This window comes from Canis lupus, chromosome 9 (genome assembly GCF_011100685.1).
Source record: "Canis lupus familiaris isolate Mischka breed German Shepherd chromosome 9, alternate assembly UU_Cfam_GSD_1.0, whole genome shotgun sequence".
NCBI classification, from domain to species: domain Eukaryota; kingdom Metazoa; phylum Chordata; class Mammalia; order Carnivora; family Canidae; genus Canis; species Canis lupus.
In genome coordinates, this window is record NC_049230.1 from 34033834 (window position 1) to 34060846 (window position 27013).

The 27013-nt window shown below is 35.2% G+C and overlaps 1 protein-coding gene across 1 annotated transcript in view; it reads left to right on the top strand.

Moving 5' to 3' along the window:
• DHX40 (DEAH-box helicase 40) overlaps positions 1-27013 on the top strand; it is a 47725-nt gene that overhangs the window by 9449 nt on the left and 11263 nt on the right. Inside the window, exons 8-12 of the mRNA XM_038547955.1 lie at positions 6603-6702; positions 9134-9220; positions 9357-9539; positions 13954-14034; positions 15243-15400. Of these exons, the coding sequence (XP_038403883.1) occupies positions 6603-6702; positions 9134-9220; positions 9357-9539; positions 13954-14034; positions 15243-15400 (609 nt within the window). The remainder of the gene's footprint in view (positions 1-6602; positions 6703-9133; positions 9221-9356; positions 9540-13953; positions 14035-15242; positions 15401-27013) is intronic.

The following is a 27013-nucleotide window of genomic DNA, read 5'->3' on the forward strand; positions in this document are numbered from 1 at the left end:
TAAGATTTTGCAGTTCATCAGGTTTACTGAAATATACCTGTTACTTCATAAGCAAAAAATATTTGCATGGAATTTGACAATTTTAGCACTGAAAGCAATTATCTAAACTCAGTGCTTCTTAGCCTTTTTAGAGGGTGGAGTCTCATATTCTTTTTAAAAGATCATGAAAGCCATGGTTTCTTTCTCTAGAAAAATGCACACATACCCATATTTATTTTTCTTGCATAATTAGGCCTCTTTTTTTTTTTGGATAGAGACTAAGTAATGTTTCTGAGGTCACATGGTAAACCTGCATTTGATAACTGGTTATTCAGTAGGGGGTGAAAAATAGTACTTGTGTTTTCAGAATATATGAGGAAAAGGAAAGGAGCTTTACCTTGTATTGTATATAGTATTTTAAAAGATTAATACTTTTGTATTAATCCAAAAGTAGTTTGCTTGCTTGCTTGCTTGCTTGGTTTCTTGCAAAATGAAGACATCTCAATTCGGCAGGTATCTAGAATTTGAATTTTCAGTGATACTTTCCTTACACGTTAAGATTAAAGATGAGAGAAAATAAGGCTAGTGAGCTTCGCATAAAAATTTTTACTCTACATGGAGTCTCTCCAAGTGGGAAAAATTTTCTTTTGTCTTAAAAGCATACATAGTTGTAAAGAGCACATAGTTGTAGAGTATGTAGTTGTAAAATAAAGTCAGAAAAGTAAGATAATTAAATCTCACCAACATGGTTAAGTGATAATCACTACTAGTATTCTGAGGTATATTGTTCTAAACTTGTTTTATATATTTAAGTGTATATTATTGTTAAGTTTTTCTAAGAAAAATGGCATTTTGTTATACATGTTCTTTAATGTTTTTCTCTTTAAAACATTAAAGTCCTTTCTCTTTTAGCCCTTCTAAATTTCTAAAAATTTAGAAAATTTTAAAGAATAGAAAAGTACAGAAACAATCCATTTGCCACTGTGCAGAATTAACACTCTTAGTGTCTCCATATTTTTGCTCCAATTTTCCTTTAAGAAAAATTATTCAAAGAAAAATGATATAATTTCATTATAATGAATTCAAGCAGTGTCCAAAGTTACAAAGGTGAAAGTAATCACTTCAAGTTCCTTCATATAAAAATAACCGTGTGTGTGTGTGTGTGTGTGTGTGTGTACATGCAGAAGGATAAGCAAACAAATAGGTGGATTGATAGAAATACTTTTTAAAAGTGAGATTATACTGTTATTTGCTTTTTTAAAAAGTTTTTATTTTTTTTAGTGTTTTTATTTATTTTTTTTTATTTTTTAAAGATTATTTATTCATGAGAGACACAGAGAGGCAGAGACATAGGCAGAGGGAGAAGCAGGCTCTTCACAGGAGCCCAGTGTGGGACTTGATCCTGGATCCCGGGATCACAACCTGAGCCGAAGGCAACTGCCTAACTGCTGAGCCACCCAGGTGTCCCAAAACGTTTTTAATTTTATGTAAATATACTTGAAGGAATTATTAAATGTCAAGTAACTCTTTACCACTTGAGAATATGATATAAAATGTTCCTTTTAAAAAAAAAAAAGGTTGCTTTCAAGTTTAAAAAGATGAAAAATTTTAAGAGGCTGAAGTTAATCACTTCTTTTTAGAAGATTGGAGATCTTATCTGCTGATCATCTGACTTGGAAGATAAAGATTTAAATACTTTGATTTTTCTGTATCTTTCCCTTCTGATTTTTGTTAGTTATTTTTACATTGTTTAGGTGTTTATCATCAATCCTGTTGACCATGGTTTTTCCATTCTGAAGTTACTTTTGGCTAAGGGTGCCTATGTGGCTCAGTCAGTTAAGTGTTTGCTTTAGGCTCAGGTCATGATCCCAGGGTCCTGGGATCAAGCCCCACCTTGGGCTCTGCTCAGCAGGGAATTTGCTTCTCCCTCTCCCTTTGCCTGCTGCTCCCCCTGCTTATGTTCTTTCTCTCTCTCTCTCTCTGTCTCTCTCTCTGCCAAGTAAATAAAATGTTTAGGATAAAATAAGTTACTTTTGGTTAATTTTCAGTTTCCTGGGTTTTGTTCACTTTTTTTTTTTAATAGAAGAGCTCTTGAGTATTATTTTTGTTATTACTCTTTTATGTTTGAGAATATCTGGCTTTTGCCTGTATACTTGAACTATATTGTGACTGGATTTTATGTTCTTGGGTCACACTTTCTTTTCCTTAGAACTTGGTAGATATTGTCCACTTGTCTTCTGACTTATAATGTTGCCACAGTTCGGAAGTCTGAGGGCAGCCTGATTTTTTTTTCCCCCTTCCTAGTAAGTGATTTGCTTTTTCTGTCTGATTGCCTGAAAATTTCTCTTATGTTTAAAATTCAGTGGTTTTAATTAGGAAATTTTTGGTGTTGAGCGTTTTATATCAGAATTTCCTGGAATTTGATGTGCTTTTTTAAAAAATCAACTTTATTGGGGTATCATTTATATGTAACAAACTATGAGCGTTTCAAGTTCAATGAGTTTTGACAAATGTACATACCTGTACAATGACCACCACAACCAAGATGAACTTTTATATATGTTCTTTTGATCTGAATACTCAATTCTTTATTTCAGAGAAACTGTCACGTTGTATCTTTGAATATAGTTTTTATCTATTTATTGGTTTCTGTACTTCAGTTATTCTTATGTTGGATTGCCTGTGTTCTGTGTTTTTTAGCTTCCTTCTAGTTATTTTTTTAATTGCACTTACTGATTATCTCAAGCCTTTTCTCTGTGTCAGGAATTTGATTTTCAGTTGTGTTAGTGAGAATTCTTAAGACATTTTTACTCACCCAAAACTAACTTCTTGAGGGAAGCTGGGTACAGTTTTAGCAGTGTTGTACCTCTTTCTTCTCAAAACTGTCATCTTCCCCCCCGCCAAGAAACAGTTTCTGTTTACTACTTTAAGTTACCTTCTTTTTTTTCTTCTCTTTCTTTTTCCTTCTCTCAGAAATAGTTCTTTGGAATCTTTATGGGGGACCTTGGAACAAGAAAATTTTTTAAAAAAGATTTTATTTGGGGGTCCCTGGGTGGCTCAGCGGTTTAGTGCCTGCCTTGGGCCCAGGGCATGATCCTGGAGTCCTGGGATCCAGTCCCACATCAGGCTCCCTGCAGGGAGCCTGCTTCTCCCTCTGCCTGTGTCTTTGCCTCTCTCTGTGTGTCTCTCATGAATAAATAAATAAAATCTTTTTTTTAAAGATTTTAAAATTAAAATTTAAAATCTAAATAAAAAATTTAATTAAATTTTATTTAATTAAATTAAAAATTTAAATAAAAAATTAAATTTTAAAGATTTAAAAATTTTTAAAGATTTTAAAGATAAAAAACAATTCTTTTTTTAAAAGATTTTATTTATTTGTTCATGAGAGACCGAGAAAGAGGCAGAGATAGAGAGGGAGAAGCAGGCTCTCTGTGTGGAGCCTAATGGGGCATTCGATCCCAGGACCCTGGGATCATGACCTGAGCCAAAGGCAGATGCTCAACCACTGAGTCACCCAGGCATCCCAGGACAAGAAATTAAATTAAAAATTTAAATAAAAAATAAAATTAAATTTTAAAGATTTTTAAATTTTTAAAGATTTTAAAGGTAAAAAAAACAATTCTTTTTTTTAAAGATTTTATTTATTTATTCATGAGAGACCGAGAAAGCGGCAGAGAGAGACTGAGAGAGAGGGAGAAGCAGGCTCCCTGTGTGGAGCCTAATGGGGCACTTGATCCCAGGACCCTCGGATCATGACCGGAGCCAAAGGCAGATGCTCAACCACTGAGCCACCTAGGCTTCCCAGGACAAGAAATTTTGTGAGGAAGTTTCAGTTAGTCTTAACATATAATATGCTATATGTATATATCTAGGAGTGTCCCTTCATTATGAGTAATATCTCATATCCTTATTTCTTTGTAAACTTTGGAACATCTTTCTTAGCTGTTAGCCAATCCCCTGCTCCCCTCACTGATAACATCCTAGGACTTTACTACATCTTAATGAAAGTATTCCGTTTCCCCTTTCCTTCTTGAAGAGTGAGAATGTGCTTTAGGATATGTTTATTTAACTTTTTTCCAAATCTTTATAAACAAACATAAAACTGGTATGTGTTGGAGCTCCTGGCTGGCTCAGTCAGAAGAGCATGTGACTCTTGATCTCAGGGTTGTGAGTTTGAGCCTCACACTGGGTGTAGAGATCACTAAAAAATAAATAAATAAACTTAAGGAAAACTGGTATGTGTTTGTACTTGGGGAATATGGTATTAAACTGGGAGTGAAATGTAAATGAAATAAACATGAGTCTTGTCAAAACAGCAGTTTCAAGACTTTTCAGTTGATTATAGTGAACAAAATGGTAAATGAAACGGAAATTTTGTTTGACCTGAACACTTAAAAAATTAGATATTTTTAGAAATGAGTTGATTGAAAAATGGACTAGATAAATATGTTCAGAAAGGCCATTTTTAATGTATGCAAATTTTAGGGTAGTGTGGAATTTTAAAGGTAGAAAGGGTCTTAACTTATTTATATAATGCATTTTTTATTTATCAATTCATTGAACTCTCTTGGACACTTTCTGTGGTCTAGATATTGTTCTAGGTAGTGGGGATATGTCTTGAATAAAAGAAAGTCCTTGTTCCATGGAACAACACTGTGGTAGAATAAGTAGATCATAAATAATGTATAAACATAATGTGAACTACAAAGTAGTATAAAACTCTTTTGAACCATTTGGAAGAAATGAGCTACCTAAGTCTAATACTTGAAAAATAATTCTTAACACTTAAGTTTTTTGCCAAAAAACTGTAAAAGAAATAGGTCTTTTTGGAATTATTTTTGTATTCACCTTAAAGCTTCTCCACAGATCTTTTATAAACTGCCTTTCTAGCACTTTTTTACTTGTGAAATTAATTTCTGAATAATGTGGAAGAATAGCAGCATTACTCAACTTGGTTTCAAACTTGTCCATCTGTGTGTAAATCTTAGCAAGTCATTGACCTCTCCGGAATTTAGTTTTCTCATCTATAAAATGAGATGATTGGCCTAGTTCCCTGATTTTTAACACTATGCTCATCTGTGCCACTCTTTTTCTCCCTTACAGTAGTTCAAGCTTGTTCTGTTATATATACTGGGAACACTTGGATCTTTTTAAGATTTTATTTGGGAACAGGTTTTGTTAAGATTTTCTCAGCGACTGAAAAGAAAACAATTTGAGATTGCTTATGTAGAAAAGATGAATTTTGTAAGCAAATATGGGCATAATTGTGGAAAATAAATATATCCAGGCATTTAATTATTTTTCTTCTTACATATATACTTACTCTTCTAATGTACAATAGTAAATATATAACAGTTTAAAAAGTTATGAAACATATAAAAATGCTATTAATTTCTTTTTATACCCCCAATAGATTGACTTGTGTACTTGATGAAATGATCACTCCTAATTTTTGGAGATTATTGAAGTACTGTGATCCGTCCAAACAAATCTCTTGCTTTGAAGTTCCTTGATCTCTATAACTTAAATGATCTTTTGCTTTGTCCCACTTGAGCCACCCGTCCAGAAGCTTTCCATCCTAGACTTTGTCATTACCATCATTTCTGATCTCAGTTTTAAACATCTTTCTGATGATTACTTTCTGTTTTTGCCTAATACTCTACTGCTTGTAATTCAACAATTTTCAGAATGCATTGACACATGTCCTTTATCGGGCCTTTACTTACTTTCTTTCACCTATACTGTAATCATTTCCTTGCAAACATTCTTAACCCTCTTGTCTTATTTTGTGCTTAACCTGGCAGAGAGCAAGTCTGGCTAAATCTGTCTTACTACTTATTTTACACCCAGTCCTCTCAAGTGCTGGGAAGAGCCAGGAACTCAGAAATACTCTGTCAACTTTCATGGCTTTCCTCCATGTGCATTAACCACTTCCCTAGGTTCACAAGTTCATTTTTCCTCTTTGTAAGAGACTAGCCAATCAAATAGAGCATCTCCTGGATCTTACTCCAAATTTCAGGAGAATCAGATTGCTCCCACTTTGGGGAGATGTTTATCTTTAGTGCCATAAACTATGGCTGGAGCAACAGGGTACTATAGTATAAGCATTGCTTGTTGGGGTTCACTCTTCAGAATGTGTGGGTAGGGGAAATGACTGTTGTGTTACTTGCTTAGAGAGGTGGGCATTAGAAAAATATCCCAAAAAGTAAAAACCATTTAGCTAATCAGTTTTTGAGGTAGAGAGAGGTCCTGAATGTGTAGTCATTGGATGGGCTTCAGAGAGTCCCTGAACACCCTGAAGTTATTTGAAATTTGTGTATGTGTGTACATATGTGCCTTTTAATGGAGAAGAGGGCCACAGTTTTTAAATATACTCAAAGGGAGCCATAGACCTATATAAATTTTGTTATAGGGTTTATTTTAGCAATAATAATCTGTGGTTTAATAGATCTAAAAAAGTTAGCAGTAAAAGGTGAGCAAAGATAAATTTTGCTATTTTGAATTCAAGATAGTTAAAGAGGTGAAGGAAACATAACTTTTAATGAAAAGAAAGTTTTTCAAACGTGGAATTTGATAAATGCATGTTGTAAATTAACATTTGCTCTTTACATGTATTTTAGATCAACAGAGAAGAATATTTTTGCCACCTCCACCTGGAATTAGAAAATGTGTCATATCCACCAATATTTCTGCAACATCTTTGACAATAGATGGAATCAGGTACAACTTTTAAGCCACTTAGCTTTGAGTTTGCTCCTTGGTGCCTTCCACTAATTTCCTTCTCACCTACTTGTAATCACCTACCATTTTTAATAATTATTGATTGCCATGGTTAGGAAATGGAGTGGGAGGTACACATAGTATTCCCCCCCCCCTTTTTTAAGGTTTTATTTATTTATTCATGACAGATACACAGAAGCAGAGACATAGTCAGAGAGAGAACCAGGCTCAATGTAGGGAGCCCGTTGTGGCTCGATCCTGAGACTCTAGGATCACGCCCTGGGCCAAAGGCAGGCACTTAACTGCCGAGCCACCCAGGTGCCCTACACGTAGTATTCTTGATCATACTTTTAACTACTTGAACTTGGCAATTTGTAGCTTTCTCTTCCCAAATTTAAGATTATGTGTCATGCTTTATGGGTTTCATTATTCATTGAATAGAAAGCCAAAGCTGTTTTTCTGGGATCCCTGGGTGGCACAGCGGTTTGGCGCCTGCCTTTGGCCCAGGGCGCGATCCTGGAGACCCGGAATCGAATCCCACATCGGGCTCCCAGTGCATGGAGCCTGCTCCTCCTTCTGCCTGTGTCTCTGCCTCTCTCTCTCTCTGTGTGACTATCATAAAAAAAAAAAAAAAACAAAAAAAACACAAAGCTGTTTTTCTATACTCATTATCAGCATATATCTAAGATGATTTGATATTTCTTTCTCACCTGGCACCTGCACTTGGTGGAGTTAAGTGTTGTATATCCAAGTGTTTAGCTGAAGGTACTGTTGCTCACTTTTCTCACCTTTTTGTGAAATGAACTATGATGTGAGTCTCTTATTTTTAATGTAATCAATGATGCCATCAAATTTTTGAGTATACTTAATGGAGAAACACTGGGAAATTTTAAGTCTAGACTGATAGTTAATGTGAAGTTCTTTTGCCCTATTGAACCACAGTCCTTTTGGATATTTATCTTTTATCCAGTATATTTTGTGTCTTTAACTAAAAGTCTGTCTGTTTGCCACAGGAAGACTAGACCTAAATCTCAAAGATCCTTTATCTTTCTTTCTTTTTTTTTTTTTTTTTTTTAATTTTTATTTATTTATGATAGTCACAGAGAGAGAGAGAGAGAGAGAGAGGCAGAGACACAGGCAGAGGGAGAAGCAGGCTCCATGCACTGGGAGCCCGATGTGGGATTCGATCCTGGGTCTCCAGGATCGCGCCCTAGGCCAAAGGCAGGCGCCAAACCCCTGCGCCACCCAGGGATCCCTCAAAGATCCTTTATCTTTCTTTTGGGTAAAATGATCACCTGGATCTGAGAGGAAATTTAATTTCCTTTGCTTTTCTCCTTTACTTTAAAAATAAATATTTCACTAAGGGCTGTCATTTCTTCAGAGTAGGTTAACCTCTTAATTTTCTGTTTCCAGTAAAGACAAAAGTCATTAAATATTTTTATAATATATTATAATATATATATATATTATTTATAATAATATTCCAAATAATATTTGGAATGTTCCTTTAGTGAATGGTAGACTTACTTCTATTCCTAACTTAGTTGTTTACCTGACTTGTTCTCTGTTTTATTGATTTAAATGCTATTGTTAAAGGCTACCTGGAATTAGGTTCTGAACCTATTAGAGTGGTCTAGATGTGTCTTGTAAGTTTGTTTTTTAGAGGAGAAATTCACATAATGTAAAATTAACATTTAAAGGTGAACAATCAGTATTTAATACATTTATAGTGTTGTATAAACACTAACACTATCTCTACTTCTAAAACATTTTTATTGCTCCAAAGTAAAACCCTGTATCCTTTAAGCAGTTATTCCCTATGCTCCTCTCCATTCCAGCCTTTGGCAACCACCAACCTATTTTCTGTTTTTATGGAGATTTATTCTGGATATTTCATATGAATGGTCATATAGTATGTGACCTTTTGTGTCTGGCTTCTTTCACTTATGCTTTCAAGGTTTATCCACACTGTAGCATGTATCAACACTTTATTTGTTTTAATGGCTGAATAATATCCTATTGTATGTGTATACCATAATTTGTTTATCCATTTATCCTTTAATAGTTAATAGACATTTAGATTATTTTTACCTTTTGGCTCTTATGAATAGTGCTTCTACAAAAATATGCCTACAAATATTGGTTGAGTACTTGTTTCAGTTCTTTTGAGACACACTTAAGAATGCAATTTCTGGGTCATGTGGTTCTGTGTTTAACATTTAGAGGAAGCTTCAAACCATTTTGCACTTTGGCTTAATCATTGTACATTTCCATTAGTGATGTACAGGTATTCTCATTTCTTGACTTTTAGGCTTTACGTTTAATATAAAAGTCATCATGTAGTTGTTAGTTTGGTAGAAAAGGAGAATCCAAAGTAGCTAAAAATCAAGTCTTATTTTCTAGAAACTTAACTGGTTTTCGTTTTTCTTAGATATGTGGTAGATGGTGGCTTTGTGAAGCAGTTAAATCACAATCCCAGATTAGGGTTGGACATCCTGGAGGTGGTTCCAATTTCAAAGTAAGTTTCTATGTCAAGCTTTTTTTGTTCAAAAAACAACTTGATAGATAATTTTTAACTGTTTTAGGGGTATGATGTTAACTACTTAGGAAATTTACAGTATGTTTTGGGGACTTCTCTTTTTCTGCTTCTAAAGGAGTGAGGCGTTACAGCGAAGTGGCCGAGCTGGCAGGACTTCCTCAGGAAAATGCTTTCGGATCTATAGTAAAGATTTTTGGAACCAGTGTATGCCTGACCATGTGATCCCTGAGATTAAGAGAACTAGTTTGACATCTGTAGTTCTGACCTTAAAGTGCCTTGCCATACACGATGTTATAAGGTATGTAGACAATTTGAAAAAAGAAAAATTTGTTAGGATGGAGCCATGTTATTCCTCAGAATTCATTTGAAGTATTTGACTCTTACATCCCTTTCATTTTGAGGTTTAGCTAAACCCAAATAAAAGGCTTCTTTGCAATGCTTTCCTGTGATTTGATTCCTTGTTCTTGTTTTAACCTTGGCCTAAATATTCATGCTGATGTTTATTTGGATCATTTAGTGACCACTGTTCATCTGTAATGGAAGATATATAATGACCTTTATTCCAATCAGAAACTGGTTTTCTGGTAGCATCTTTTGTATGACCAGCATTGTACCAAGTACTTTGAGAGATAGAGTAATACTCTGTGGTAGTATTTTGCTTTTACTAAACTTAACTTATGTTAGGGAAATAAGATTCAGACACATGAAACAAAGAATGGAACAACTGTTAAATTACTCAAATGTTAAACTATATAATTAATTGGCATAGGATAGAACATTGTTGTAGGGGCTTGAAATTTCATATTATACATGGTAAAGGAAATGATGAATTTTAATTTAATTTAATTTAATTTATTATTTTTTAAAGATTTTATTTGGGTCTCCAGGATCATGCCCTGGGCTGAAGGCATGATGCTCAACTGCTGAGCCACCCAGGTGTCCCTGAATTTTAATTTTAGTCTAAATTGACTGCGAATGTGAAACTGTCAGAAACCTTAGAAGGTGACCATGCATTCTTTAAATTCATAAGTAGGAAAATAATTACTAGGCGTACCCAAATATGTATTGTATACTCTTGGAAAGCCAATTAAAATATATTTTGGACAGTTTAAGAGTAGATATTTTCTAAATGAGAACATAGATTTTAAAAAGAGGAAACCATATAATATATGAAATTCTAACTGTAATCATGAATGATTCCAATGAGAAAGAAGGATCATTTGAAGAAATCCAAATCCCTAAACAGAAAGCTTTCAGATGAACCTAGGTTTTAAAATAACATTCATAATATTATTATTTTTGTGAATAATATAATTACAAAGCAACATATAATCAAGAATAAACATGTATTAGAAAAAAAGAATATTGAGAGTGGCATATAATTAAGAATATATTTAAAAAGTAGGAATCATAATTACTTAATATCATCTGCATTGAGTTATTTTTCCATCTTAAGTTTTAAGACTTAGAATGTTAACTAAAAGTTCCAAAATGCTAGAAACAAACAAAAGATTTCTTTCTCTTTTTTAAAAGATTTTATTTTTAAGTAACCTCTACACTGAGTGTGGGGCTCAAACTCAAAACTCCAAAATCAAGAGTCACATACTCCACCAACTGAAACAGCTGAGTGTCTCCCTCCTCTCTCTTTTTAATATGTGTGTAGTATAAGGAAAAATAGAGCCAGTATTTGGGATATATGGTAGAGTACTCATAGATGACAGAAGGAAAATGGAGCTTTAGGGGTGCCTAGGTGGCTTAGTTGATTAAGAGTCTGCCTTTGGCCCAGGTCATGATCTCTGGGTCCTGGGGGTTCAGCTCTCTGCTCAGCAGGAGTCTGTTCTCCTTCTCCCTCTGTTTTCTCTCTCACTCTCTCAAATAAATAAATAAATAAAATCTTAAAAAAAAAAAAAGAAAATGGAGCTTTTCAATTATTGTCTTGCTTCTTTTTTCTCTATCAAGAATGTTTTTAAAATCAGAAAGATAAGAACAAGTCTAGGTAAGGAATTGATGACCACGATGGATTAGGAAATAAGATAAAACCTAATGACCATAAATGAGTGTCTTGAGGCTTTATACATTATTTCCATAGTACTAAAAACTTGCAGATTTAGGGTTATCTAAGAGAAATTATGCAGAATAGGTTGCCAGAAAATTGTGAGAAATACAATTTTTGACGTCTTTATTTAGGAAAAGGGTGGAATCTGGAAATAATTACCCAGTATGTTTGAAATTGATCTTTAGCAAATTCTAGCTTAGTTTATTAGAAAAATGGTTTTAGAGAATTTGATGGTGATTTATAATAATCTGTATGGCTCAAACTGGTTCATGAAGAATATGTTAAAATAAACGATTTTCTTTTCAGTTTGAGGACAAAACTAGTCCACATAATGGGTGTACCATAAGAATTTATTGAACAATAACCTAATATATCTCTTGTTTTCTACACAGTATATAATAAGATTATATTTGACATCTTTGTGAATAAGATGACAGTACTGCTGATTATAGTTGCCTAATAGCTAAATCCAGAATGTATTGATTAATGGCTTAGCATAGCCTAGATGGAAGTTTGGCTGATAGTATGCTGAACTTTGCTCTTTCCTCATGACCATTTCAATAAAACTATTAAAGATATTAAAATCATGGTTATCAGATTTTTGGAAAATGTCTAGATATCTAATTAGTAGTTGATTAAAACCGGAAGATTTAGAATGATCTCAATAAGCCAGAACCTTGGACAAAAATCAACAAGCAAAAGTCTGAAAGATTACATTTTATATCCTGTGTTTTGGTTATACATTAAGGAAATTCACGTGGGAAAGATCTGAAATTATCAGATCACCAGAACTTAGTATGAGCTTGCAATTACTATTCTGTTAAGAAAACAATAAAAAATTCCTACTGGCATAAACTTTAATTAATAGATTGCAATATCCAGATGACTGGAATTATAGCATTCCTGTTGGTCACTCTACATTTGGAGTTCAGTTTTGGATATCCTCACATTTTATGAGAATTTTGACAAGCTAGAGTGTTTCTGAAAGATGATAATTAGGTATGTTGGGTCTCTTAGAAAGCAAATATTTTTTAGTATATGTGCTGCCAAAGGAAGCACTCTTAGAAAGCAAATAATACAAAGAGTGCTTGACAAATTTGGTAAATAAGGGAGAAAAATAATGATAGGTTTTTTGTTTTTTTGTTTTTTTTTTTTTTTTTAGCAGATCTGAAAGGGCTCTCATATAGAAGAGGAAGCTGACTAGTTTGGTATTGCTCTAGGACAGGGGTCGAAAACTATGGTCCAGGCTCACTGGCTGTTTTTGTAAATAAAATTTTATTGGAACACAGCCATGCATATTCATTCAAGTATGGCTGCTTTTGCTACAACAGCAGAGCTGAATAATTGTGACAGAGACCATATGGCCTACAAAACCTAAACTATTTACTATCTGGCCTTTTACAGAAAGTGTTTGTCGACTCTTGCTCTAGAAGATACCAGGACTTGTTGGTGCAAGTTGTAGGAAAACTGATTATAGAACAGTCTACGAGATTTTTGTTTATTTGTTTTTAAGTAGAGCTGTGAATCCTTGGATGGACTTTTGTGTAAGGTATTGGACCTTTTGTCCTTTGTTGGAGTTTTTCAAGGTGAGAAGTTGGAGTAGATGACTTAATCATCTAAGACTTGCGGTGGAAAAAGTAATCCAGTGCAGAGAGTATTAAGTAATTATTGTTCTTAATAATACAATATGTATGTAAATGTTCATGCTTGGTTATATGCCACCCTTTGTGAATATTATTGTCTTATGTTCACTAATAGTTTTGTGGTTATTAAGAGAATATCTTTATCTTCAAAGATATTTATTTAAGAGAGAGCTAGTGTGCATGTGGGTGGGGGGAGGAGAAAAGGGGGAGGGAGAGGAAGAGGGAAAGATTCCTAAGTAGATTCCGTGCTGATTGTGGAGCCAGATGTGGGCCCCATCTCAGGACCCTGAGATCATGACCTGAGCCAAAATCAAGAGTGGGATACTCAACTGACTAAACCACCCAAATGCTTCTAAATTGTCTATTTTCAGAGGATGCATGCTGAAGTATTTTGGGGTGAATTGGCATTGTATTTGCAACTTGTTTTCAGATAATTCAGGAGAAAATAAGAATATACGTAAAGCAAATATGGTAAAATTAATCAGCTATACTTAACCATTTTATTAAAAGCCATGCTAAAGTACTGTTAATTGTAATGTTTGCCCACATTCAATTGATTTTTCTCCACTGGTTTATAATAAAATTGTATAATAAAAGCTGTGGTTTACAGAACAGAGTAGATTTGACATTGGCTATGAAGAATGGGGCAGGATTAGAATAAGCAGAGAAGAATGAGTGAGTGTTCTAGCTAAGGGGGAATCAAAAAGAAATGCTTCTTGAATTAAATAGAAGAGTGTGATTCAGTACTGAATTCTACTCCTGAAACTAATATTGTACTGTATGTTAACTAACTAGAATTTAAATAAAAATTAAAAAAAAAAAGAGTGTGATTCAGAAAAAACAGTTTCTTCCTTTGTTGAATGCTGCTCATGATCAGAATGCTTAGGAAAAAAAGAGAGAAGAGGGCTTGAAAATAGATCAAGTAAAAATTTTTAAAGAAATTTTCAAGTCTGTATAAAATCTTACAGTGGTCAAAAAATGGAATCTCACTCATATCTCATTTAAACACACAGGTTTCCCTATTTGGATCCACCTAATGAGAGACTTATTTTGGAAGCTCTTAAACAACTTTACCAGTGTGATGCTATTGACAGGTAAAACAAAAACAAAACCAACCATAGCAGATCTTAATTTCTTTGTTTCATTTTATTATTTTTTTAATTTTTAATTTTTATTTTAATTAAACTCTGTGCCACACATGAGGCTCAAACTCATGACCCTGAGATTGAGAATCACATGCTTTACCTACTGAGCCAGTCAGGTACCCCAGTTTCTATTTAATTTAATTTAATTTAATTTAATTTAATTTAATTTAATTTATTTGAGAGAGACACACACACACACACACACAGAGTGTGTGCACGTGGGCACAAGCCAGGGGAGCAGAGGGAGATGGACAAGTAGACTCCATGCTGAGTATAGAGCCTGATGCAGGGCTTGATCCCATGACCCTGAGATCATGATCTGAGCCAAAATCAAGAGTCGGATGCTTAACTGACTGAGCCACCCAGGCATCTCCTCAATCTTTTTAAAATAGGGTTCTTAATAGTTTCCTTTATCAGTAGAAAATGATTTGTTTAAATTGAATGGATTATTTTATATGAAGTTAGCATTTTTCCTCAGTTTTTCTTTGCCATAATTCTGAATTTAAAAATTACATGGTAAACTATGTTATATCTGGTATTATTTAACAGTAATTTTTTTTTAAAGCTTTTATTCATTTATTCATGAGAGAGACAGAGAGAGGCAGAGACACAGGCAGAAGGAGAAGCAGGCTCCTCACAGGGATCCCGATATAGGACTCAATCGCTAAATCAGGATCACACCCTGAGCCAAAGGCAGATTCCTAACCACTGAGCCACCCAGGCGTCCCATTTACAGTAATTTTTGAGTATAATTTCAATGCCAGGCATTAGGCTGAGTATATATCTAAATAATAAGAGAGCCATAGTCTTGGTTCTCATGATTGTGTGATGGGGAAAGATTTGGTAATTATTCTCTGATTTCTTGGAGGACATCTTCTATGCTTCTGTAGCATTTTGTGTCTTTTTTTTTTTTTTTTTAATGTACTTTATTCTGCCTCACTGCTTATTTTTTGGATGTATTGGCCCTTGAAAGCAGGGAACATATCATCTTAACGTTTTCTTTTACCAATGATCAATGTGTCATGTTTCTTATATTGAATTGAATTTCTGGATTTGATTTAAGGTAATATAAACTGTATCTGATCTTTCTGAAGATGAACATTTCCTTTGTACTCTCTCAAGGTAGAAAGACTTAAGAACTTTTTCTTTCTTTTAAGGAGTGGCCATGTGACCAGATTGGGTTTGTCTATGGTGGAATTTCCTCTCCCTCCACATCTGACATGTGCAGTAATAAAGGCTGCTTCTCTGGATTGTGAAGATCTACTACTTCCAATAGCAGCAATGTTGTCTGTGGAAAATGTCTTCATTAGACCTGGTAAGAAGTTTATTTAAAAAATAATGGACTTTATTTTTTAGAGCAGTTTTAGGTTTAAAGAAAAATTGAGGATAAGTACAGATGCACACAGTTTGCTCATTATTAACATTTTTTTGTTCATGTAGTACATTTGTTATTATTGATGAGCCAGTATTGATACATTATGATTACTTAAAGGGTCACTGTATTGTATATTCTTTGGGTTTTGACAAATCTGTAATGAAACATTTCCACCATTACAGTAATATACTAAATAATCGCACTGCCCTAAACATCCCTTGTGCTCCACCTATTTATCCCTACATCCCTTCCCCCAAACCCCCAAACCCTCTTATAAGCAATGAGTCTGAGAATTCCTGTTGCTCCACATTCTCACCAGCATTTGGTATTGTCATTGTTTTGGATTTTGACCATTCTAATAAATGTATACTGGTATCTTGTTTTACCATGCAGATCCCTGATGACATACGGTGTTAATCATCTTCTTCTTCTTTTTCTTTTTTTTTTTTTAATATTTTATTTATTTATTCATGAGAGACACAGAGAGAGAGAGGCAGAGACACAAGGCAGAGGGAAAAACAGGCTTCCACTCAGGGAGCCTGACGTGGGACTCGATCCCGGGTCTCCAGGATCACACCCTGGGCCGAAGGTGGCGCTAAACCGCTGAGCCACCCGGGCTGCCCTAACCATCTTCTTATATGCTTGTTTGCCATTGTAGATCTTTTTCTGGTGAAGTGTCCATTCAGGTCTATTCATTTTCTTATGTTATTTTATTTAAAGATTTTATTTTTAAGTAATCTCTGCACCCAACATGGAACTCAAACTTAGAACTCTGAGATCAAGAGTTGCATGCTCTACTAACTAAGCCAGCCAGGTGCCCCCAGATCTTTTAAAAATTGGATACTAATAAATAAATAAATAAATAAATTAATTAATTAATTAATTTTCTTATTGTTGAGCTTTAAGAGTTCTTTGTACATTTCAGATACCAGTTCTTTATCAGGTATGTCTTTTGCAAATATTTTTCTGAGTCTGTAGTTTGTCCTCTCATTCTTTTGATGTTGTCTTTCATAGAGCAGAAGTTTTTAATTTTAATGAAGTCTAGTTTTCAGTTACTTCTATCACAGGTCGTGCCTTTGGTGCTGTATTTGGAAAGTTATCAGCATCCTCTATCACATCCTCTAGGTTTTCTCCCATGTTATTCTCTAGGAATTAGATGTCCATTTGTTCTAGCCCCATTTGTTCAAAAGATTATCCTTTTTCCATTGAAACGCCTTTCTTCCTTGTTAAAGATCATTTAACTGTATTTGTGTGGGTCTGTTTCTGGGTCCTGTATTCTGTTCCATTGATCTCTTTTCCTGTTTTGTCAGTACCACACTGTCTTGATTATTGGAGCTTTGTAGTAACTCTTGAAGTTGGATAGGGTCAGTTCTCTGACTTTGCCCTTCCAAAACAGTTCAATATTGTTTTGGCTATTTTCCCTTTCTATATAAACTTTACACCCAGATTGTTGATATCCATAAAATACGTTGCTGGTCCTTTACCTGGGTGGGATTATGTTGAATCTGTAAGTCAGGCTGGAAAGAACTGATACCTTGACAGTTATTGAGCCTTCTTATCCAAGTACATGAAATATCTCTCCATTTATTTAGATTCTCCAGTGATTGACTGGCATTTTTTATTCCCATATATCTAGCCCTATGAGGGATGGAACTGAGGATAAACGAATTTTACATTTTGTTATCCTTTAACTGAGCTGCTTGAAATAGAGAGTTGATAATGTTCCTGGCTGAGAGTTAATTTCCTTTCACTGGTAAAGGAAGATAGTATAGTGGAACTTTGCCCTGTTATAGTACATTAGTAATATATTAACTTTTCTTCCCTAGACTCAAAAGAAATGGAAGTTCAGCCGTTGTATCCAAAGAATTATTTTGAGATTTCTAATGTCTTTAAACTTCTACTTCTTTCCTTTCTTGGTGTGTCAGTATGGGACACACCTTACTTCATCAGCTTTATTTTCTCCTAATGGGAGTGGAGAGGATCACAATTTTTTTTTTAAAGAGCCTCTGGGGGGAGCCTGAGTGGCTTAGTGAGTTAAGCTTCTGACCCTTGTTTTCAGCTCAAGTCATGATCTCAGGGTTGTGAGATCAAGCCCCTGCATATGGAGCCTGCTTAAGATTTTCTCTTTCCCACTGCCTCTGTCCCCTGCCCCCAATTAATTAATTAATTTTAAAAAAGCTTTGGAATAGACAGTGTATCTTGCCTGCAGCCAAGGCTAACAATAGTATGTGCTATCATACTGGCCATATCCCTTTATAGGCTGAGTGTTGTGTCCAGATTGGTTTATTTATTGCTAAGACGATAATGGAGGATACATTTTTCTATAAAAGTACTCTGGTTTAATCCATGTGCTGCCTATCTCAAATATATTGTAGTCTTTTTTTTCCCTCTCACTTTCTAGATTGTAGTCTTAAGTGTCAGAATTTTGGTTCTAGTAATATACAATTATTTTTTTTCTAGCGAAGACTATATATGCAGTAAGTAAGGTTGGCTGGGTGGTGGGTAGGGGGGTGGGTGAAATAGGTGAATGGAATTAAGAGAAACAAAATTCCAGTTATAAATAAATAAGTAATGGAGATGAGAAGTACAGTATAAGAATACAGTCAGTAGTATTATAATAATGTTTTATAGGAAGTATGCTTACTGTCGTGCATTGAATAATGTAAAGAATCGTTGAATTGGTATGTTGTGCACCCGAACCTAATGTAGCATGTTTGTCAGCTATCCTTTAATAATAAACTTAAAAAGTGAGTAAATAAGTAAGTTTGGCTGGTTTTCAAAGCCAAAGATGCTCTAAAAACTATTATAGAGTGTTGAAGTGAGAGTCAAGAGACCAGGGTTCTAACCTGACTCCCTGAAACCTAATTATCTGACTATTGGCCTAGTTTTTCTGGACTTCATTCTTCATTTGTAAACTCAGGGAATTAGATTAGATTAGGGTGATCCAGTCTAATAGTCTTGTAAGGCCAGAAAAAGGAGCTGTTTTTCCTCTTTGGAATTTTTAAATAGATGAAACCACTCTGGTGTTAGTTTTTTTTTTTTTTTTTTTTTTTTTTTAAGATTTTATTTATCTATCCATGATAGACACAGAGAGAGAGAGAGAGAGAGAGAGAGAGAGGGAGAGGCAGAGACACAGGCAGAGGGAGAGGCAGGCCCCATGCTGGAAGCCTGACATGCGACTGGATCCCTGGACTCCAGGATTGCGCCCTGGGCCAAAGGCAGGAGCCAAACCACTGAACCACCCAGGGATCCCCTGGCGTTAGTTTTTTAATTTTTAATTACCTTTATAAAATTTAATATTATAAAATTTTAAACTTACAGAAATGTTGAAAGAATAGTAAAGAATTCCTTTATATGTTTTACCTTGTTTCAGCAGTTTTTAGTATTTTGCTATATTTGTGTTATTCTTTTCTTCTTTCTCTATCTCTATATGTATGCATTTTATTTCTTTTTTAGAATAAAAAAGGGAACGTTTTGAGAATATTACACTCTCACCACAAAATATTGATATGCATATTTACTAAGAATTAGGGCAATCTCTTATTTAACCATAGTCCATTTACCAAAATTAGGAAATTTAATATTGACACAATACTATTATCTAGTCCAGAGTCCATATTCTAATTGTCCATTGTCACTAGAATATACAAAAGTAGTTTTAGGATTCCTCAGATATACCAATGTCTGCTAACAGTTTTTATTTTGAGGTAAAATGTACATGTCTTGAAACGTATGAAAGTTGTTAATTCAATTAGTTTTGCGAAGTGCACACACCCATATAACCCATACTCCTGTTAAGATATGGAACAGTTTTAAAAAAAAAAAAAGGTATGGAACAGTTTTATCACTCCAGAAAATTTCCTCAATACCCCTTTGCAGTCAGAATCTAGCTATCCCACCTCCCCCCAGTTAGCCACTTCTCGATTTTTTTTTTTTTTAAGTTTGGCTTTTCTGAGACTTCATGTAAATGGACTTATATAATATGTACTTTTTTTGTGTTTGGCTTCTTTTGGTCAACATAATGTAATGAGATTGATCTATGTTGTATTTATTAGTGCTTTGTTCTTTTTATTGAATAGTAATTCCACTGTATGGACATACTACAATTAGTTTTTACCAATATTCTATTGATAGACATTTGAATGGTTTCTTATTTGGTGCTATTTATAAATACAGCTGTTAAGGGGTTCCTGGGTGGCACACTCCATTAAGCCATGGACTCTTGGTTTTGGCTCAGGTTGTGATCTCAGGGTCTTGAGATCGAGTTGGAGTTGGGCTCTGGGGCTTAGCACAGAGTCTGCTTGTCCCTCTCCCTGCTTCTCTACTCCTCTCACCCTCACTCTCTTGCGAGTGTATACACTATCTCTCAAAAAAATAAATCTTAAAAAAAAAAAAAGCTGTTTTGAATATTCCTGTCTAGGTTTTTTATAGATGTATATTTTCATTACTCTTAGTTAACTACCTAGGAAACAAATTGCTACAGTATTGAGTAGGCATGTGTTTCCCATTCAGCTTGAGTTGTGGGATCAAGCTCCTCCTCCCTCCCTCATGGAGCCCTGTGTTGGGCTTCAGGCTCAGTGGGGAGTTGGTTTGGGATTGGGATTCTCTTTCTCCTTGTGCCCCTCCCCCTGTTTATATTCTCACTTGCTCTCTCTAAAATAAATAAGTCTTTAAAAAAAAGAAAAGAAATTGCCAACCCTTTTCTCAAAATGGCCATGCCATTTTAAAATTCCATCAGCAGTGTTTGAGAATTCAGTTTGTACTACGTCTTCCTCAACATTTGATGTTGCCTGTCAGTTAATTTTATACATTCTATTCTATTTTATACATTCTATTATATATTGGTGATCCCTCCTTATGGTTTAATTTGCATTTTCCTGCTAACTAATATTTTTATACATTCATGTGATTATTGGCCATTTGTCTGTCTTCCTTTGTGAATTGTCTGTTAAAATATTTTACCCATACTTTAAATTTATTAAAAAATTATGGAATCTCAGAGTTTTTAATTTACTCTGGATACAAGTTATTTGGTAGGTATGAGTTGCATGTAGTTGTTCCTACTCTGGGCTTTTCTGTTTACTTTCTGAACAGTGGCTTTTGATGAGGGGCGCTTTTGAATTTTGAGAAGTTTAATACATCTGTTACTATTTTTTGTGGTTACTACTTTCTGACTGCTAAAAGATCTTTTCCTTCCCCAAGATCGTGAAAATATATTTCTCTCTCATATTTCTATGGATATTTACCTAAAAGCTCTACAGTATCTAGCTTTTAATAAAGTTTAGTACAGTGATCCATCTGAAATTAAGTTTTGTATATGGTATGAGGTTGAGGTCTAGGGTACTTTTTTTTCCTCTGTGAATATACACTTATTCCAGCACATTTATGGAAAAGATTTCTTTCCCCCACTGAACTGCATTGTTACCTTTGTAGAAAAATCTATGGGTATATATATATGACTCTTTCTGGACTTTATTTTATTCATTTATCTGTTTGTATATCCTTATGTCAGTGCCACTTAGTGTTGATTAAATAGCTTTATGATAAATTTTGAAATCAGACATTGTAAGTCTTTCAACATTGTGTTCCTTTTTTTTTTTTTTAAGACTTATTTATTTATTCAGGATAGACATAGAAAGAGAGAGGCAGAGACACAGGCAGAGGGAGAAACCGGCTCCATGCCAGAAACCCGACGCGGGACTCGATCCCAAGTCTCCAGGATCGCGCCCTGGGGCAAAAGCAGGTGCCAAACCGCTGAGCCACCCAGGGATCCCATTGTGTTCCTTTTTTGATACTCTTGTGGTTATTCCATATTCCTTGCATTTCTATAAAGATTTTAGAATCAGCATACCAGGTTTTTCTAGAAAAAGTCTGCTAGAATTTTGATAGGGATTGTGTTGAACCCTTTATTCTTGTTGCTAGTCTCCTTGCTGAGGGCTTATAATTTACATCTTTAATCACAGTTTACTCAATGAATATTTTATTGCTTCATGTAAAATATAGAAAACCTTGCAACAATTTAGTTCTATTCATTCCTCCATCATGTGTGCTATTGTTGTCATATATATTACATTTAGTACCTTATAAACTTCAAATACAGTATTATAATATTCCTTTAAACTTTCATATGTCTTTGAAAGAAGTTGTGAAGAAATGAAAAATTAAGTCTATTCCAGTACTGGAAGTAGAAGGCCAGGTATTGGCTTTAAATTTTTTTTCTTTTTAAGATTTTATTTATTTTAGAAATAGAAAGCATGTGGGAACAGAGGGGAGGGGCAGAGGGAAAGGGAGAGAATCTCAAGCACAGTCTGCACTGAACACACAGGCCATCACAGGGCTCACTGGATTCTGTGGTCCTGAGATCATGACCTGAGCTGAAACCAAGAGTCAGATGCTCAACAGACTGAGCCACCTAGGTGTCCCTGATTTTAAAATTTTTATTTAGAATCTTCTGTGTGTGGATGGATTATTTTCTCAACTTTTTAACTTTTTAGGTTGTTCAGGTCTTAGGTTTTAATTATGTGTTCTTTGTTTTTTTTATCAGGTCATTGAATTGGTTTTTAGTATCTTGAAGGCCTTTATTTGGGACCTACACTTTAGGAAAACATTATTTGAAAGTGACCTATATTTGTAGGCCCTCAAGGAAAAAGGAGACTTCTCTTTGTTAGTCTAATATTTGGCTTTAGGTATCTATGAACATAGGTCTTACTCTTTAGAATATTCAGATAATATAGCCAACAGGAATATATCTTATATTCTTTGCTTTGATTTGGTGAGATATTTTTGATTAAATCTTGCCTTTGTGAAGCACTTGATGTTAGTCATGTTAATGGATATGAAACGTGAATTACCCCTGAAGCACTGAGGTGTAGCTAGGAGATTTAGCAGTGTCTCCAAATTCCACATAATGAAAATGTAACTATAAAATAGCAGTGGCCTTTTCTATTGTTATGTCAGGCACAGGTTTGAGGGTTTTTTTTCCTTTAGATACTGACCTAGGTCTCTTTTTATTTTTTTTATTTTTTTTATTTTTTTTTAATTTTTTATTTATTTATGATAGTCACAGAGAGAGAGAGAGAGGCAGAGACATAGGCAGAGGGAGAAGCAGGCTCCATGCACCAGGAGCCTGATGTGGGATTCGATCCCAGGTCTCCAGGATTGCGCCCTGGGCCAAAGGCAGGCGCCAAACCGCTGTGCCACCCAGGGATCCCCCTAGGTCTCTTTTTTAAAAAAATATGTAATACATGAGGTGTTATTGTCAAATCTATTACATTTCTCTATTAATACACCCAACAATACAATTTTATAGGTAATATTTCATGCAGTTTCTTTTAAATCACTAAAGGAACATAATAGAAGAAATATTTTCTTTTCCATTTACCTACATATTTACTTTTGCCAGTGCTTTTTTTCAGTGTCATTCAAATTACTGTCTGGTGCCACTTGCCTTCAGCCTGAATAACTTCCTTTATTATTTCCTGTAAATCAGGTATGCAAGCAATTAATTCTTTTAGGTTTTGTTATCTGGGAATGTCTTTATTTTGCCTTCATTTTGAAAGATTATTTTATTGGATATAGGATTCTTAGGTGGCAATTTCTTTCAAGACTGTGAATAAATAAATCATTCCACAGTCCTCCAGCATCCATTACATCTAATGAGAAGTCATTTGTTAATTTTATTGGGATTCTTTTGTGCATAATAAGTCATTTTCCTTTTGCTGCTTTCAGTATATTGGCTATCATGTGTCTGTGGGTCCTTTTGCTTTTATCCTACTTGGAGTTCATTAAGCTTCCTCAATGTGTAGATTAATGTTCTTCATCAAATTTTGGAATTTTTCAGCTATTGCCTTAAAAATGTTTCTGCCTCTTTTCTTTCCTTCTGGCAGTCCTATTATACAAATAAATGTTCGTGTGCTTAATGGTGTCCCACATTTCTCTGAGGCTGCTCATTTTTCATCATTCCTTTTTTTCTTTATTCTTCAGATTGCATAATCTCTCTTGATCTATATTTTGATTCTTTCTTCTTCCAAAACCATATCTACTATTGAGCCCCACTTAGTGAAGTTTTCATACTTTTTTGTACATTTCAATGCCAGCAGTCAGCTACTGGTTGTTGGCTGGAGGTTGTACTTAATACTTTTAAGTTAGTGAATTTTTTACCTTTTACTGTTGGATATGTGTTGTGTAGTTTAGAGACTGTTTTCACAGTTCAGAGTTTATGAGTTTGTCCTGTGTTCAACCATAGACTGGAAGCTCAAATGTTGCCTCTCCTTTTTGTACCTTTTGTATCTCCTCAGAAGGTATAACCTTGGGCATCTGCATAGTCTTACAGAACATCAAGACAATTATGGGTTTAGCACGTTTCTCTGATCTTCCTATTAAGTTTTTGGCCTATCTGCCTCAATTTCTAATGGTAACACTTTAAGCTGTTAGTCTCCACTGATTGGTAGCTCATTGCTCTGCTGTTTTTGACAGTGCCTTTGGGGCATTAATTATTCCATAGTCTGATCCAAATAAAGTTAGGTACCTTGGCAGGGGTAAAGTATTGCTGGTTTTTAACAATGCTTGTCTCTTTCCTCTCATGGGTAGAACCTCTGTGCTATGGAATAGGAGCTGGGAGTTGATTGGGAATCTGCTCTTCACGGGCTGCCCCAACAAGATCCTCCCTGTAGAGCAGAAGCTTGAAGTGGGAGATAGGGAACTGGTGCTTTGGTTACCACCACTGCCCAGTATACATTTTCCTCAGCACAAAGCTTGGTGAGATGGTATCGGTGGATATTCACTGGCTGCCAAAAACAAAAACAAAAACCCGGTATAGCTCTCTGAAACTGAGAGTGGTGGGAGGTACCACTCAGCTGCTGAACTCACTAGAACAGCACTTCTGCAAAACAGAGCTGTAAGCACTGCCATTACTGTTCCTCATTCATTAGCTGTTCAGCCTTGATTATTCTTATAGAGCAATGAGCTGGAGGTAAGGGAAAGGCTGCTGTGTTCAGGCTGCTAAGCCCTCTTCCACACAAAGCTATGGGGGGGTTGAGTGTAGTTCCCACTCAAATGTGATCCTTCATTCTGTTCTTTTTTTTTTTTTTTTTTTAATTTTTATTTATTTATGATAGTCACAGAGAGAGAGAGAGGCAGAGAGAGAAGCAGGCTCCATGCACCGGGAGCCCGACGTGGGATTCGATCCCGGGTCTCCAGGATTGCGCCCTGGGCCAAAGGCAGGCGCTTAACCGCTGCACCACCCAGGGATCCCCTTCATTCTGTTCTTATTGAATTCTATAGATTCAGTCAGTCTCCAGAGACTTTGAATGATTGTCTTTGGTGATTGACTAGTTTAACAGATGTCTCTCTGGGAGAAAGGTTTCACCCACTCCTCACATCACCATTTCCAATATATGTATATAGTTAAAAATTCAATTCAAACACTACACAGAGAACTAAATGAAAAGTAAGTCTTCTTCTCATCAGACCCAAGGACTAAACATGTCCTAGAGATAACAATTGCTATCAGTTTTTTGTTCATGTTTAAATACTATGGTTTTTATATAAATATATAATTAATTTAAAAACCTGAATCATTAAGAACTTTAGCTGCTGCAAAATGCAGCTTCAGCTTTTGAGCATGTGACTTGTTAAGATCTTGTTACACCCAAAATGTATATTGGCTTTCCAGCTGCTTCTAACATGCATTTGTAGTCTTTATAGGTTAAACAGTCCTTTCTGGCTTGGGTCTTTGTAGATCCACCTAATTTAGTTTTTTATATACTTACTGGTAAAACTGGGCAGTATTCTAACATCTAACATTAAGATTATAAACATCAAAATGATCATACTGTCAACATTTTTAGTGATGTCTTTTGCTATAGTAAACTGTATACAACATCTGCTAGAATGCTAGTATAGATATTGCTTTAGAAGTCACACAATGAAGTAAGAGCTGTTAAATATTTTTTTAGGTGATAAAAAGCGTTGCCTCAAAATGGAACAAATTTAAAATAACAACACTGGGTTGTTCCTAAAGTGTTTATTTTAATTGTGATATTTTTGAAATAAAGGGCACTTCATGTGTTAGCTCCGAGGACTGTTATTATTATTGAAATCTTCTGTGGAAAAAAGAAAAAAAAAGAAATCTTCTGTGAAATGGTTTTGTTTTCTGATGGAGTGCTCTCTAGAAAAGTACCAAATTATCTTCCCAAATGGAGAAGTTCAGCTGATAAAACCTTGTTTTGCTGCTTCACCTTGTTACTTATAGTTCTTGCTTCAGTATCATCTACCTATTTGCATGATGTAAAACTGATAATAGAATTCCATCTGGGGAAATAGTAATAAATTAAAGACAGTGATATGTCTACTGGAAAGTAATTAAAGATGAATAATCAGACTGTTGTTTAAAGGACAGACTTGCTGAGATTGTAGGAACTATGTGTGACATGGGTTTTGACTTTCCTAGACATATCCTGAATTTACTGTGGGACTTCTGCCTCTTTTAATTTCAATTAATTAGGTTATTTTAGGGGAGAATCAGGGAAAAGGAACAAAAAAATGTTATTTGTTCTCTTGACTTTGAGAATAATGGAAAAAGAGAGCAGAGACAGAGAGAAGCTATCAATGTGAGGTGGACAGCCAGGGAAGCAATATGCTTCTACATTTTTTTTTTTAAAGATTTTATTTATTTATTCATGAGAGACACACACAGGCAGAGACACAGGCAGAGGGAGAAGCAGGCTCCCTGCTGGGAGCCTGATGTGGGTCTTGATCCCAAGACCCTGGGATCACACCCTGAGCCCAGGGCAGAAGCTCAATCTCTGAGCCACTCAGGGGTCCCAGTATCCTATGTTTTTTTTTTTTTTTTTTTAAGATTTTATCTATTTATTCATGATAGACAGAAAGAGAGAGGCAGAGACATAGGCAGAGGGAGAAGCAGGCTCCATGCCAGGAGCCCGATGTGGGACTTGATCCTGAGACTCCAGGATCACGCCCTGGGACAAAGGCATGCGCTAAACTGCTGAGCCACCCAGGGACCACCCCCCCTTATTTATTTATTCATGATGGACATAGAGTATCCTACATTTTTAAAAATGTGAGCAAGTAGACACTAAACAACAAGGATCCAACACTAACCAGGTAGAGTTAATCTTCACAAAATATGAGCTGAGCTTAACATTGTGATCTACACTAAAAGTTGGTGCAGTTACTCTGACATTTTAGTAAGAGATGGTAAGCTACCTGTGTAAATTATGCTGGTGCCAAATTGAATGGTTGTCTGGGGCAGAGAAAAGAACTGAGCCAAGTGGGAAGCTTCTCTGTGGCTTTATAGCCCAGGGGTTCAAGGAATCTGGTGCTCTACATTTCTATAGCATGAAACACAATTCAGGGACCCTAGAGCCCCTGCCTGATAAATAGGCGTGTCTCCTAGTGTTGGGAGCCAGAACACGGTGATGAGTGTAGTGCAATTTGAATTTTGGCATAATACCTTTTGGGCAGTGGTGATTCAGTGCTGGAAATGAAATGTTTTGGCTTAAAAATCAGTTTCCCTAAGTGGTTCAGGAAATG